We start from the raw sequence: 14,660 nt of genomic DNA, 5'->3' as shown, positions 1-14,660 counted from the left end.
ATACATGTAGACGATTTGACTTACATGTAGACGATATTTTGTGGTTGGGTCTTCGAGAGGTGACGAGGCCTAAATATGATTCGAGATTGATCATTGAGATATATGTGTGATTAGGTCTCTGAGAGATGACGAGACATAATCATTAATTTACGAGATATATGGATATATCTCCAAGAGGTGACGAGGTCTAATCCTAATATGAGATCCATTATGAGTAGTTTGAGTAATTGATCCAGTTGATTTAAGTAATTGATCTGATTAATTTGAGTGATTAATATGAGAAATTAAGATTGATTTGAGTAATTTATTCGAGTAACTGATCTGTGTGGATGATATCGATTCGAGAGATTGATTTGATTGATTTCCGCAATCCGAGTAATAGATCTATGTAGTTGATACTGATCAGAGTGATTGATATGAGCAAATGATAGATCCAAGTGATTATTAGAATGACTAATATTGATTTGAGTGATCTAAGTATAGGATTCGATTGATTTGAACAATTGATCTGAGTGAACGATCCGAGTGATTGATATGAGTGATTGATTTTGATCAGAATAATGATCTGAGTGATTGATCTGAATAATTAATCTGAGTAATTGATTTTTATTGAATTGAGTAATCCGAGTTATTGATATGAGCGATTGGGATTTATCCGAGTGATTAATACCGATCTGAGTAATTGATTCGATTAATCAGTGTGATTTGAGTAATCGATATTAGTGATTGATTTGAGTAATTAATTCGAGTAATCTAAATAATTAATTTGAGTAATTAATGTAACTGACTGAATAAATGGTCTAATTAATCCGAGAGATTGTCCAAATGATATGAGTGATTGGTCATTGTTCCGAGTAATCGGAGAAATTGATTTGATTAATTGATCTGAGTGATACGATTAATTGACCTGAACAATTGATAGTGACCAGTGTAATTAATTTGAGTTATTTATATCGATCTAAGTGATTGATTCAAGTGACCTGGTGATTCATAGATATCTCATTAGATTAACCACACTACGAATATCACAAAGATTAACGTGATTGAGACTGATTTGATTGATTCGTGAACTCACGAAACTATTGAGAAATGAGTGATAGTAATTGATTTATGATTAATAATGGATAGACCTGCTGAGTGTCCAGTCGAGATCCATATATAAGGGATTTACTAAGTTTTTGTCCATATTCGATGATATATAATGATAATGATGATGCTGATGATTGTTATGAGTACCTATTTAACACCCACGTTTCTGGCTAAGCATGATTATGATGATGTAATAGTTAGAGTCAAAAATTGTAACCTATTTTGAAGTAATGAAGAAGAATTATTTGAGTATTATGTAATTTATGTGACAAGGATTTCGGGGATATAAGGAACGCTAAAATCCGACTTATAACGAAGAAGTTACGACCCGTCGAAGTTTTGCGATAAAACCGGCACAACGCTGTGTATCCTAAAAAGTGAATTTTTGTAAGCTACCTTTTAGCCTTAGCGATCTAAACGAAAGCCATAGTATATGTTAAACCGAGATCGTGCATATAGAGAACGTCCAAATCTGACTTCGTTTGAGGAAGTTATGATTTTTCTAAGATTTTGCATAACAATATACAACTCGAAAATCGAATTTTAGATCGATCAATTTTTAGCCAACACAACCTAAATGAGAATTGAAGATCTCGTCAATAGGAGCTCAACGATATAAAGACAGTCGAAAACAGACGTTGAATGACAAAGTTATGAATTTTTAACGGAATTTAACTGTCTAAGCCTGTTAAAATATAACTTTAAAAATAAATTCAAAATTAGCCGACGGAGTCTAAATGAAAGTTATACATCATGTATCTACATATGTGTGGATATAAAGAACGTCAAAACGGAGCTCGTATGCGAAAGTTACAGATTTTAGAAGATAATTACTTTTCGGAGTAACCAACGAGTGACACGTGGCGCAATATGGGTAGCACCTTCCTCCCCACGGCTTGCCACCACATGGTGACACGTGTTCACGAACGCCCAACGTAATGCTAGGGAACGCCCCGCGTTCGGCCTTCTTACATCCTATAAATAGAAGGCGCAAATCACTTGTTTTCTCACACCTTTCTCAACCCTTTTCTCTTAAACACCCCAAACCCTCTATTCTTTCCCCTAGCACCTCCTAGGTGTTAGAAGTGAGTCCCGGAGCGCGAGAAAGCCCCGAGAAGAAGAGCTTTTGGCTCATAAGTTCTGTCCGCGCAGAGCCTGGTTCCTCGCTAAACCCCCTTATAAGTGAGTTATGCTTACCCTCCTTTAAGTATAAATTATGTTTAAGTTAATTATCGTTATTATGAACCTATAAACAAGATTTGTCAGTGATTCAAAGTCGTTATACCGATTGATCTACTTACGGGGATGATGTCTAGGCTGTGATTTAGTGAGGTGTTTACAGTGAGATTTCCAAACAGTATAATTCATATACCAAACGGACCCTACCTCCGATATGATCCTACCTAGTTGTTCCTTACTTGATAGATCATGAAAGTAGACATTGAGTTAATGATGAATCTAGACTAATAATTAGTCGCAATAAATATTAGTCTAAAATTTAGCGATAATAATATTAGGTTTTGTCAATGGAAAAGACAATTGTTAAAAGCGAAACGCTGCTCGAATTTCGAGTCATCACTTTAACAAGTGAGTGCATAGTTACTTTCATCTTACACATAGATATAAAATATTTAATATAAATTACACGCTATATGTGCCTATTATCTGTGTTCCTGATATCTATGTTGGATGAACGATTTATACATGTTTTACTTGATTTAAATTGTATATGTATTTTATACCTATAATTATGTTAGGTAAAGATGGGTAGATGATATAGATGATGAAAGATGAAATAAATGATGAGAGACCTCGATGTTTAATCTGATCCAGTCATCTAGCAGAGTATATATGATGACCACAGACTATTCTAGACAGTCCAGTGGAACGCTGACAGGCTCGCAACCTATACGTGTTTTTGAACTACGCGTTCACTAGGTGTACTCCATCCCCCTCATGGTTGCCTTACTGACATATATTGTTGAGGAATCCCCTAAGGAGTATTGTCTTCTCGATGATAATCCTTAGGATAGGTCCCTTAAATTAGATGCTTTAGGTATAAAAAGTGAGGAGGATAACGGGAACAGGTAATCAGGTTGAATGATTTGATGTAATTAAAGAACTTAATTATCTTGGGTTGAATACCCTATGTGCTCACCAGACTCCCAAGCCTGACCCACTCAGTTTCTTGTATTATAGGTAGTGACAAAAGAGCATAGGTGTGATGATTAGATGAGAAATCTACGGATTATACGCTATTAGAATAATATATGTTTGTAAGGCCTATATTATTTCTGTTTATGCTTATGCACTGTATTGACGATGACATCCCAACATTTTTAATATAATGATAATATATTTCTTCATAAATGCTTTGATAATATACTTATCATATTTTTGGGAACAAATTCTGCAATATTATTCTTAAAAGGATACTCTAATTTTTAAATAAGGCATAAATAAATCGGTCTTTTCTAGACGGGAAATTAGGGATGTCACAACCTACACTCATGACTTGAGAATGAGTCATAAGCCGAGTGCCATATGATAGATATGAAAGGCTAAGAGAAATGGCCGAATTGAGTTATGATAGTGATTTGTGATGAAGCGCAAGAGTATATAGTTCTTAAACGAAAAATATGATAATAAGTTGAGATAAAGAGTAGAGATATGTGATGAGAAATTCTTAGATGAGATAAAAATAAGACTATGGGACATGATGATAAATGAATAGATGAGATCAGAAAAGTTGAGAATAAAGTAAACGAGTATGATGAGATATGATATGAAAGAGTTATCATAACCTAGATATGTAATATGAGACTTCAAGAGATTCTAAGGACAAAATCTGTTGAATGAGGGAAGATTTGTAAAACCTATTTTTCGTAACAGGTAATATTTCACGAGATGTGGATTATATGAGATAAGTAGATGAAATAAAGCATAGAGTTGCTTTAAATTGAGAAATTCTATTAAACAAAAGATAGTTATGGAGAGTTATAGATCTTGTTGAGATGATTCTGTGGATATAAAGATCCTCGAAAATGGAGTCCGTATGATTAAAGTTATGACCATTTGAAGATTAAGATGAAAGTACGTTGCTATTTTGAGAAAGTCAACATTAGTCAAGTCAACAGTCAACTCTTGATCACTACGACGTGGCAATAAGTGAGTCACCAAGACACGTGTCAACCGGAGAGTGACACGTGACAATCTCACCTCGGCTTACGACTATCCATCTTGCGTGTTCCTTGTTTGGTTGTGGGCTATAGAGTGAGATCACTTGTTCGACTGGATATATCACTTCTGACTATATATAACTATGTATTCATTGGTGATCGACGAGTTTTGGTGTAGTGTACTATGTGACCTGTACGCGACAATGAGATATTAGATATGTAGACTAGTGTAGATAGTTGCTTGTGTTGATGTTCTTGTTTAATTGTTTGTTTGCTATATATGTCGACATATCTTGTGGTGGGTTGAGGCGTTGCCGCTTTGTATGATATGCCAAGATACCGGGGTGGGCCAACGGTGTGCTGTAGGCCAGGTGCGGACCAGTTGTATGTTGTAGGCGTGAGAGGCAGGCCGATCATGGATTGAAGGCCGATGCATGTATGCTTGTACGTGTATTGCGGTATGTGGTATGTTGGAGGAAACGAACTAAGATTTCGCTTACAGTTGTGGATTAAATGTTTTTCAGGTACTGTCGATGATCATGGGAAAGCGAAGACGTGACTGTATACACTCATCAGCTGCATTGGTGTTCTACATTTATTATATCATTCTGAATTTTCATATAATTGTACTTTGAACAAATGAATTTTATTAAATTGATTTTATATGAAGATGGATTTTAATTCAATTGAAAATGAAAAGTTTGGTTTCGAAAAGGGGACATTACAGAAAACTCTCAAAGAAAGCATCCTGGTTTTGCTTAATCCGATTCTAACGCTTCTAACACCAATTCTAGTGATTTTTAATAATTATAATAGGTCCAAACTCTATTCAAAGATGTAATAAAATTCCTAAATCGTCATTATCTTGATAAAATTTAAGATTAAATAGATCATCTAATAAACTTCACTCTTAAGGTTTTAAATCTAAAAAAATATCAATAGAATGAGTTTCCACCTATGATTTTCGTTAAGGATGATACTAGTTGAATCATAATAATACTAAATGCTTATTAACATGCTAAATTTGTAAATCCAATGAGTCCAAGAGTTTTTTCTTCAAAATCAAGCTTAGAATTCAACAAAAACACCAAAATATCACTTTCAATCATACAAAGGATTCAACACCATAATTTGGAATTAGAACTAGTATACTCACATCTAAAACACAATACTAAGCCTATTACACACTTAAAATTGAATTCCATTAGATCCATGTATGGAGTTATAAAACTAGGGTTTTAAAAAACCATTAAATGTCATATAACAAAATTTTGATCATATAGACGAATATATATAATTAATTAGTGTTATAAACTTACAATTTGACACTAAATTGATCTAATACAAAATTTTATCATAGAATTCATGTTTAAGGAACAACTAAAGCTCAAACTAAAGGGAAATGGAAGAATTGGCTACATTACAAGCTTCTAATTCTAGAATTAATAATAAAACACCATTGTGAATTTATCTTCACTTCCAATCTTCTATAACATCCACATTGCGAGCTTAGGATTTTTGTCCATTTTTAGTAGAAATATATTTTTTGTATAATAAATAATATTAGTTAAATAACCTAATTTAATAACATATATGTGGATTTAAGGATATTCGTAAGTTATTTGGACTTCAAATTAAAAATATGGAAATAAGGGCAAAAAGCGTCAATTATCCCAAACTATTGTAGACTAGATTCTACTTGATTTAAGGACTAAATTGTTAGGAATATTATAAGGATGGGTTTAAGCTGAAAAATTAAGGTGTTGACGAAGTAACTAGGATAATTAGTTATATTAAAGAAATGATATGTGATGGAGTGACTAAACTTATCAACTGGCCCAAAATTTTGAAATAACACCCCATTTAGAGGAAAAATAGGTTTTGGAGATATTGGGAAGGCTCTCATGCGGATTTGAAGCTTAGAAGGTGTATTTAAGGTGTAAATTAAAGGATGAGTGAAGAGTCAAGCTTGGATCATCACTTAGAAGCACTTGATGTATAATCCATAGCTATCCATAAGCTTGATATTGAACTAGGTGTTGGTGAAATCACCAAATCCGAAGTCTCTTGTTGTTAGAACGATTTAACTATGTTTATAATGTCATCGATTCTAACTCTCAAACTTTTATGGAGTTTGGAGAGCTTTGAAGCTTTGAAGTTTCACCAATGGTGAATCTTAGGTGTTTTATGTTTGTAGGAAGTTGATGATGAATTTAACTCCTTTGATGTTCTAAATCATATACAAGTAATGAAATTAATCTATCCTATTACTGGAACCTATAAAGTGTGGTGTGAGGCCATGCAAATGGAGTTGGATGAAATAAAGAAAAACAAGACGTGGCAACTTACCAATTTTCTGCTAGACTACAAAGAAACTGGCTTGAATGAGTCTTTAAAGTGAACAAAGAAAACTTGGAAAATATGGTGAAAGATAAAGCTCGACTTGATGAAAAAGTTTATGTACTAAAGTAAGGATTCGAGTTTGATGAAGTTATTGCATTGATAGCACAAATTGACATTGCATGACTCGTTTTTACTTTAGCGGCTCAACATGGGCGGGTTATCCACCATCTTGATGTTAAGTCAACTTTTCTCAATAGAGATCTCAAGGAGGTGGTCTATGTCACCATACTGAAATGACATGTTGATAAAGTACATATTTATAAGGTGTTTAAGCTCTCTAAAACTCTCGATGGTCTATGACAAGCTCCTCGATCTTGGAACATTCATTTGAATAAACGCTTAAAATGACTTAGTTTTTCAAAATGCTCACCATACACGACATTTTACAAAAGGAACCGGAAGACATTATCGATTTCAAGGAATAAAAGAAAAAAAGAACTTAAAGTGAGTGACTTAGGTTTACTTTCTTACTACCTTGGAATTGAATTGTTAAGTGGGGAATATTTTTACAACAAACGACTTATACAAAGAAGATTTTGGAGCAATTCATATAACTAGATTACAACCTAACAACTTCACCAACGGAACCGAAGTTGAAGGTTAAAAAGGATGAAGACAGTGAAAAAGTCGACAAACTAAATATAGGCGAGTGGTGGGTTGTTTGAAGTACTTAAAGCACACTCAATTGGATTTGTCATTTTGCGGTTGGAATTGCAATCGGTTTCATAAAGGAACAAACCATGTTGCATTTCCAAGTACTGAATCATATCTTGTAGTATGTAAAATGAACCATTAACCATGGACTCAACTATGGAACGAGTGGTGAAAAATAAGACCTAATTTGTTTTACCGATAGTGATCTTGGAAGTGACATAGTTAGTATCAAGAGTACAAGCAGCATGATTTTTAATCTTGGAAGAAGGAATGCGGTTACATGGTAATTTCAAAAGCATAATTTGTTGCTTTGTTGACTTGTAAATTCGAGTTCATGGCAACCATAGTGGCGGTATGTCACACCATTTGGCTTAGGAACCTCATGAAGGAGCTTACGAGATGTCACATCATACCTATCATTGTGTATGTCGATAACAAGTAGGCAATTGCCTTGATGAAAAATCCCATGTTTCATGATCGAAGCAAGCATAATGACATTCACTTTTACTTCATATGAGAGCATATTAAAATGCACAAGTTATGGTTGAACCGATACCGAGCATAGTCCGAGTTAAAGAGGAGAATGCGGTATTTTAACTTGGGAAAGATCCTTTCTCTCTTGTGGAAAGAATTGAACATCATTCACTTCTCTTTTCTAACTACTTTTGGTTGGATGCATTTCTCTTTCCAAGGAAGGATGAGTCATCCATCATTCCTCTTCTATCACACATCTCTCCTAGATTTGTGGTTATGGGTCAACAACCCTCTCCGACTTATTTAATTTTGAACAAATCTTCATCGGTTGCATGCACCTCAAATAACTCTTTTAATACGAAAGTATTCAAGTACGTCCCTAAATATATTGGTCCCTGAACTATAATATAACTTGAAAATCTAACATTAAACTATCAATGTCAACATATTGGTCCCTAATAGGGTATATGGCACCGAGAAGGACCTTCTCAATATTAACGAACCAATTAAATCATCTACGATGACCGAACGAGTGATGGTCACCCGTGTAGCCAATCTTCCTTTTGGGCGCAAGAGAAATCTAAGTAAAGAACAAAGATGTTAAACATCAGAACTAACGAGAGAACAGACTATAATATGTTTGATTAATGACAATACCTAAGACTAGTAAGAAGTGACTAATGACGTTACTTATGTACACACGTTTGTACCTTCGGTATTACAAGAAATGAATGTGATAAGATTAAAACATGCTCGGTAGGAAGAAACAATGTTTCCTGATGAGAACGATATAAATATCAGCTATAGGAAAATTAGGAGGTACGTTCACTCGAATCCATTAACATAACGAATTACTTCATATCTATGTGATTTTGACTTTATCATCGGAGCGTTGGTCCGGGAAAGTCTTCTAGATCTTCAGCTTATGAATTGTTTGTGTATTCAGGTTAAAGATCTCTCAGTGCCGAACCATCGACGGAAGCGTTTGCTTTCGGTTACCTGGAGGAATACCTGAGGCGCATAATCCTAATTCGAAATTATCTATTTCAATTTTATCCCTTAGTATAAATTATAGCAGTCATGCCATGATGCCATTACAATGCTTTGGTGAAAATCATATGATATAGCAAATTAAAGATCAAGATTCGTGAGATATATGGAGTTCTTGATGTTCTCTCCACAAGAATCGATGTGGGACACCATCGACAACACGAGTGAAACTCGATGAGATTATACATGTGCGCATCTTTCTAACAAAGACACGAAGAACAAGATCTTCCTTATAAACGTTGCATTATATTGCGCATGCATAGATCCCTTCTCCAGGTCCACCATTTTGGACCATCCTCGTGCACTTTCATTCTCCATTCTTGAAGGAACTGCCACTAAAATCTACCTACTACCACAATGCTTTAGGCACTACACTTGTCAAAGTTGCCATCACCAAGGCTTCTGCCACCTCCCAAAACCACCACATTCATTATACCTATATGTCATATGGCCCAACAAACCATTTCCATTTTTTTCCTTTTTTATGACGATGACTTTCATCAATCAGGCAACAAATTGGTCTAGCTAAGCTGGTATGTCTTACTGGCCTGTAAATAGATGCTTTCTGAAAATGTGATTTTGAATGCTGCCAAGAATATTAGCACTTAGAACTTAGAAGTGGAAGTTAGGCATATTATTTGATCATTCGGAAGAGGCCCCAGGTTCCACTATATGGAAGAAGGTCATTTCTTATTCCGTGTTCTATGTTCATGAACACAAGTTCAAAACTTAACAAACGTAATCTCAGCTACATTGATTCGAAATAAATGTAGTTGGTCCCACACAATAAATGCTTTTTACCTCAAAAAAATTGTAATTTACAAAATGAAACCGTTGGTGCTTCGATCAAATTCGAATCAATTGAGCAATCCCTATCCACAATTATTTTTGATGACAAGGGAAAATAAATGGGTCAAGATATCAAATCACATAATAAGTGCGTATGCTTTTATGTTATTGATTGTGGTGCATGATTGCGACTAACACGTTTCTCTTAGAATTGAATTCCTTTAAATACGGCTGAACTTCTGACTAAACCTCGCATTCTTGCAAGTGACCTCAAAATGAAGGCTTCTGTTTTTTGTGTCGTATACATGTGTTGTATTCTGCTTAGCAATGGGAAGGAGGTTTCTGATACTTCTCATATTATGCCTCTTTATCGGGATCCAAGTCCCAAAAACCAACCAGGGAGACCATATTTCCATCTCCGACCCCCAAAGAACTGGCTGAATGGTATTTTAACTTTGCGACATATATAACCATAATCGCGCATTCTCCCTGTTTTTGTTGTTATTATATGTTCATTTTTTTGTTATTTTAAACAGTACTTACTCCATTTTTATTCTCTTTGCATGGTTTTGTATCTTTTGGCGGGTATTTTAACATACAGATCCTAATGGTAATCCCTTAAGTTACTTTAATTAGTAAGATGTTTGTTTTGAAAGATTATAAGTTTTGTTTTCTGATCATTCATTTAATGCGATAGGTCCAATGTATTACAAGGGAGTTTATCATCTATTCTATCAATACAATCCTTATGGTGCAATCTTTAATAAAACAATCCTATGGAGTCATTCAGTTTCCCATGATTTGGTAAACTGGATTCACCTCAAGAACGCTATTGTCCCAACCAAGCCGTTTGACATCAACAGTTGTTGGTCAGGCTCCACAACAATCCTTCCAGGAAACAAACCAGTGGTTTTGTACACTGGACTCGATTCCAAGAATCAGCAAGTTCAGAATCTTGCAATGCCAAAGAATTTATCAGACCCTTTTCTAAAAGAATGGAAGAAATATTCTGGTAATCCCGTCATGACTCCACCTCATGGAGTCAAACCAGACAATTTCCGTGATCCAAGTACAGCTTGGAGGGGGAAAGATGGGAATTGGAGGGTAGTTGTAGGTGGTTTGAGAAACAATCTAGGAGTGGCAATTCTTTATAGGAGTAAAGATTTTGTTCACTGGAGCTTGCATGATGAGCCACTTTATTTTGGGAAGAATACTAATATATGGGAGTGTCCAGACTTTTATCCTGTGTCTATTAACAGTAGAGATGGGATTGAGAACTCAGCGATCGGAATGAACCTCAAGTATGTGCTGAAAGCAAGCTTTAACTCACATGACTACTACACAATTGGAAGCTATGATGCCGATAAAGAAAAGTTCTTACCAGATGATCATAAAGGTCTTACTGGAAGTAGCTCAGACTTGAGATATGATTATGGAAAGTTCTATGCATCCAAGACATTTTTTGATAGTGTGAAGAATAGGAGGATACTATGGGGTTGGATAAACGAGTCAGATAGGTCAACTGATGATATAAAGAAACAATGGGCTGGACTCCAGGTATTTAGCTATACTCGAAAACTATTAACATCCAACTTTCTTTTAACAAAATCATAGTAGCTTTATTACTAATTTTTACTTTGTTAATAAACCATAATAATGACTAGTTTTGATGGGAGTTGCAGTCTATCCCTCGTCAAGTTTATCTGGACTCCACTCGACGCCAGCTGATACAATGGCCAGTTAAGGAAACTGAAAAATTGCGGGAGAAGCATGTTAGTTATTTTGGGAAGAAGCTAAAAAGAGAATCATTATTTGAAGTTTCAGGGATCACAGCCTCACAGGTTATCTCTGTTACAATTTTGTTCTTTCAAAAATCCGATTTTCTAACCCTTGATACATTTTATAATTTATTTGCCTAGGTTGACATAGAAGTCTCCTTTATGCTGCCAAAACTAGAAGAGGTCGAGGTGTTGGACCCCAAATGGAATGATCCTCAACTTCTTTGTAGCACAAAGACATCGAACGTCATTGGTGGAGCAGGTCCATTTGGGTTATTGTTAATGGCTTCTAAAGACTTGACAGAACAAACTGCAGTCTTCTTCCGTGTGTTTAAAGACAATCATAACCATCAATTCGTTGTTCTAATGTGTAGTGATCAAAGCAGGTTCATTCTCATAATCTCATACATTTTGTTCATGCACTTTTTACTTCTTGTAGATGACCCATATCTCATATTCTTTCGATTTGAACTTTTCCAGGTCTTCCCTGAGACAAGGAATTGATAAAACTACATACGGAGCTTTTATCTACATAAACCACAAAGATAAAATGATTTCACTTAGGAGCTTGGTATGAAGTTGTTTAATGTTTGAACTCTTGCAGATTATAACTATTTTTAATTAAGTTCCATATTTTGTAATTGTTCTTTACTCTTTTTCAGGTAGACAATTCAGTGATCGAGAGTTTTGGAGCTGAAGGGAGAGCATGCATTACGGCTAGAGTTTATCCAAAATTTTCTGTTTATAACGAAGCCCATGTTTATGCTTTCAACAATGGGAGTCTTGATGTGGTTATCCCAAGGTTAGATGCTTGGAGTATGAAGAAGGCCAAAGGCAACTGATGAGAAACGAGAACATTTTCACCTCAATTATATAAATCGGTTTGTAGGCTTGAATAAAGTAGCAATATATTCCATGAATTGAAGAAGTATTAAGAAGACAAAACTGCCGTATTTAATTTTACATATTATGTGTATGTGATATGTGTTAAACGTAATTGTTTTTGTTAAATATTAACTATTTACGACCAAAACGCAACAAATTGACAAAATTTTCCTTCAGTTGCTATATCTTTATGACTAAACTTTCTTAAATTTTTTTTCCAAGAACGAAATACCCAATTCACTCAAAAATGTTAAAAGCGCGGTTCATACTTCATATAATACAACTACAAAAAGGTTGTCGTAAAAGGCTATGATGACCGATAAATGTCATTAAAATTTGTGATTTAGAATAGCGGATTGCCCGTGCTCGATTTAAAACATATAATTATAAACAAATATTTACAACATATATTACGACTGACCGTGTGTATATATATATATATATATATATATATATATATATATATATATATATATATATATACACGGCATAATGTTGAAGATTAAATTAGTATGTCTGTCTAATTTTGAAATGTGTTATTCAAATATTAGTGGTTTTGGGGTTTTGTACGTTGATGTAATTATGTAAATATTGTTTTGATATATTCTTTTGTATTCATGATTTCAAAGTAATTGAACCTAGATGTAACAAGGCTTCTTCGAAATCCACAAGTGTACGTTGTAGCATGCACGAATCTAACGTAATTTGAAATTATACCGACTGTATTCTGTTAGAATGATATTCTATAAGAACGTAAGTATATGTATTTATGATAGAATACATATTTGAATACATAAACTTTTTTTTTAAGAAGACTACATTCTTGATTAATTGAAAAAGAACAAGATCATTATATATTTATGGACATCTGAATGTAGATTCATACATATATAATCTTATATATTTTAATACATTTATACATATTTTAACAAAATGTCATAAAAATGAAATAATTTCTTAAAAAACATAACATGCTTATATATACAATTCTTGAACAAATGCACTTGATAGTCTTCAATGGTCCTGAGTCGACTTGATTCCAATCATTCTTACGAGCATGACATTCTGTGAGACTAACATTAAACGATAATTATATTATATAATAATATCATTATGTAAGAACACATTTTTCTTCATCATCTAATATATGCAATGCTTATGTCTGTGCCAAAAAAACACACATTATCAAATCCTATGATAAAATATCCTTACAAACTTTAGTGATAATGACATAATGCATACCATATGGTCATAACCAAAAAATTTTGTATGTAAACCCAAAGAATATTATCCTTCCTTATTCTAAGAGAATATTGGTATTCCTCTCTCTAAAGTCTTCACCATTCTGAAAGAATATTTGCAGGTAATTTGTCTGAAGCTGCAAAAGAATATTTGCAGGTATTTTGTTTGAAGCTGCAAAAAGAAACGATTTTAATCTGTGAATTTGTTCTTGAGATGTGTGATTAACTTTTAACAAGAATATGACAAACATGTTGTAAAGAAAATTACTACCTTCTTACCTATATTATGAAGGACATATGTTTATTTATTTATTTATTATTTTTTTAATAACTTTTAACAAGAATATAACAAACCTATCGTGAAGAAGAAACATGGAAGGCTTGTTGTGTTCATTAAACATTCATTCTCAATTCCCAGTGGGCTTCAAGACCAAAAAATAAGATATGCAACTCACATTCCAGATTACATATTCGAAAAAGACTTCCAATAAATTGATTGTATTCTTCATAGTAACATACCAAAATGAGCCTAATTTCTCAATTAATGGCAGAGATTTTGTGATGGAAGTGGAAACTATCCATGGGATTTGGAAAATAAAATTTTTGTACACTTGGCAAAGACATAAAATCTTTCATACATTTATATTACATGTTTAGGTTTTCAAAACAATAAAAAAGAAAATGATGGTTGTGAGAATGATAAATTTACCTTGGATGATGTTCTTATGTTGTCGATTGCTATTGAGTTTAGAAAAAAACCAAATGATAAAAATTAATAAACACGATGGTATGGTTATGAAGAACAGCTAGTGGTCGTTGCGATTGTTGGAATGGTGGTTGGGATTGTTGGAATGGTTCGATGAAGCTTATCATTCATCCCAAATTGGTTATAGAAATCATGAAGCATGATATGCCAAGATTCCTCATAACTTCTATGGAGGTTGGGGAATCCACAACACACCTTCTTAATTAAAATCAAAGATCCAATTGAAGCAATTGAACCCAAGAAGTTGATTAACCTTAAGAAGAAGGAATCCCCAATTTCTAGAGGATGTTAATGCCTACAAATCCATAAAGGAGTTATGATGCATAAGCTAGAGATGATTTCTACCATCATA

At 33.9% G+C, this 14,660-nt stretch overlaps 1 protein-coding gene across 1 annotated transcript; it reads left to right on the top strand.

The window, feature by feature from the left end:
• Positions 1 to 9,874: 9,874 nt before the first annotated feature.
• On the top strand, positions 9,875 to 12,413 carry LOC145058692 (beta-fructofuranosidase, insoluble isoenzyme CWINV1-like). Its single transcript, XM_079006598.1, has 7 exons — positions 9,875 to 10,082; positions 10,240 to 10,248; positions 10,336 to 11,195; positions 11,321 to 11,479; positions 11,558 to 11,802; positions 11,897 to 11,987; positions 12,079 to 12,413. The coding sequence occupies exons 1-7, from the start codon at positions 9,914 to 9,916 to the stop codon at positions 12,256 to 12,258; spliced, it is 1,713 nt and encodes a 570-aa protein (XP_078862724.1). The 5' UTR covers positions 9,875 to 9,913; the 3' UTR covers positions 12,259 to 12,413.
• Positions 12,414 to 14,660: the final 2,247 nt, after the last annotated feature.

The sequence above is a fragment of the Lactuca serriola genome, chromosome 6, assembly GCF_051521515.1.
Source record: "Lactuca serriola cultivar US96UC23 chromosome 6, Lser_US96UC23_V15, whole genome shotgun sequence".
Lineage (NCBI taxonomy): Eukaryota > Viridiplantae > Streptophyta > Magnoliopsida > Asterales > Asteraceae > Lactuca > Lactuca serriola.
This window is presented reverse-complemented; position numbering and strand designations above follow the sequence as displayed.

What these genes read in the sequence shown, in the direction of transcription:
- LOC145058692 (XM_079006598.1), top strand. Translation starts at nt 9,914, where the DNA reads ATGAAGGCTTCTGTTTTTTGTGTCGTATACATGTGTTGTATTCTGCTT. An exon ending in AACAATGGGCTGGACTCCAG is followed by an intron (nt 11,196 to 11,320) that starts GTATTTAGCTAT and finishes TGGGAGTTGCAG; the next exon opens with TCTATCCCTCGTCAAGTTTA. An exon ending in CAGGGATCACAGCCTCACAG is followed by an intron (nt 11,480 to 11,557) that starts GTTATCTCTGTT and finishes TTATTTGCCTAG; the next exon opens with GTTGACATAGAAGTCTCCTT.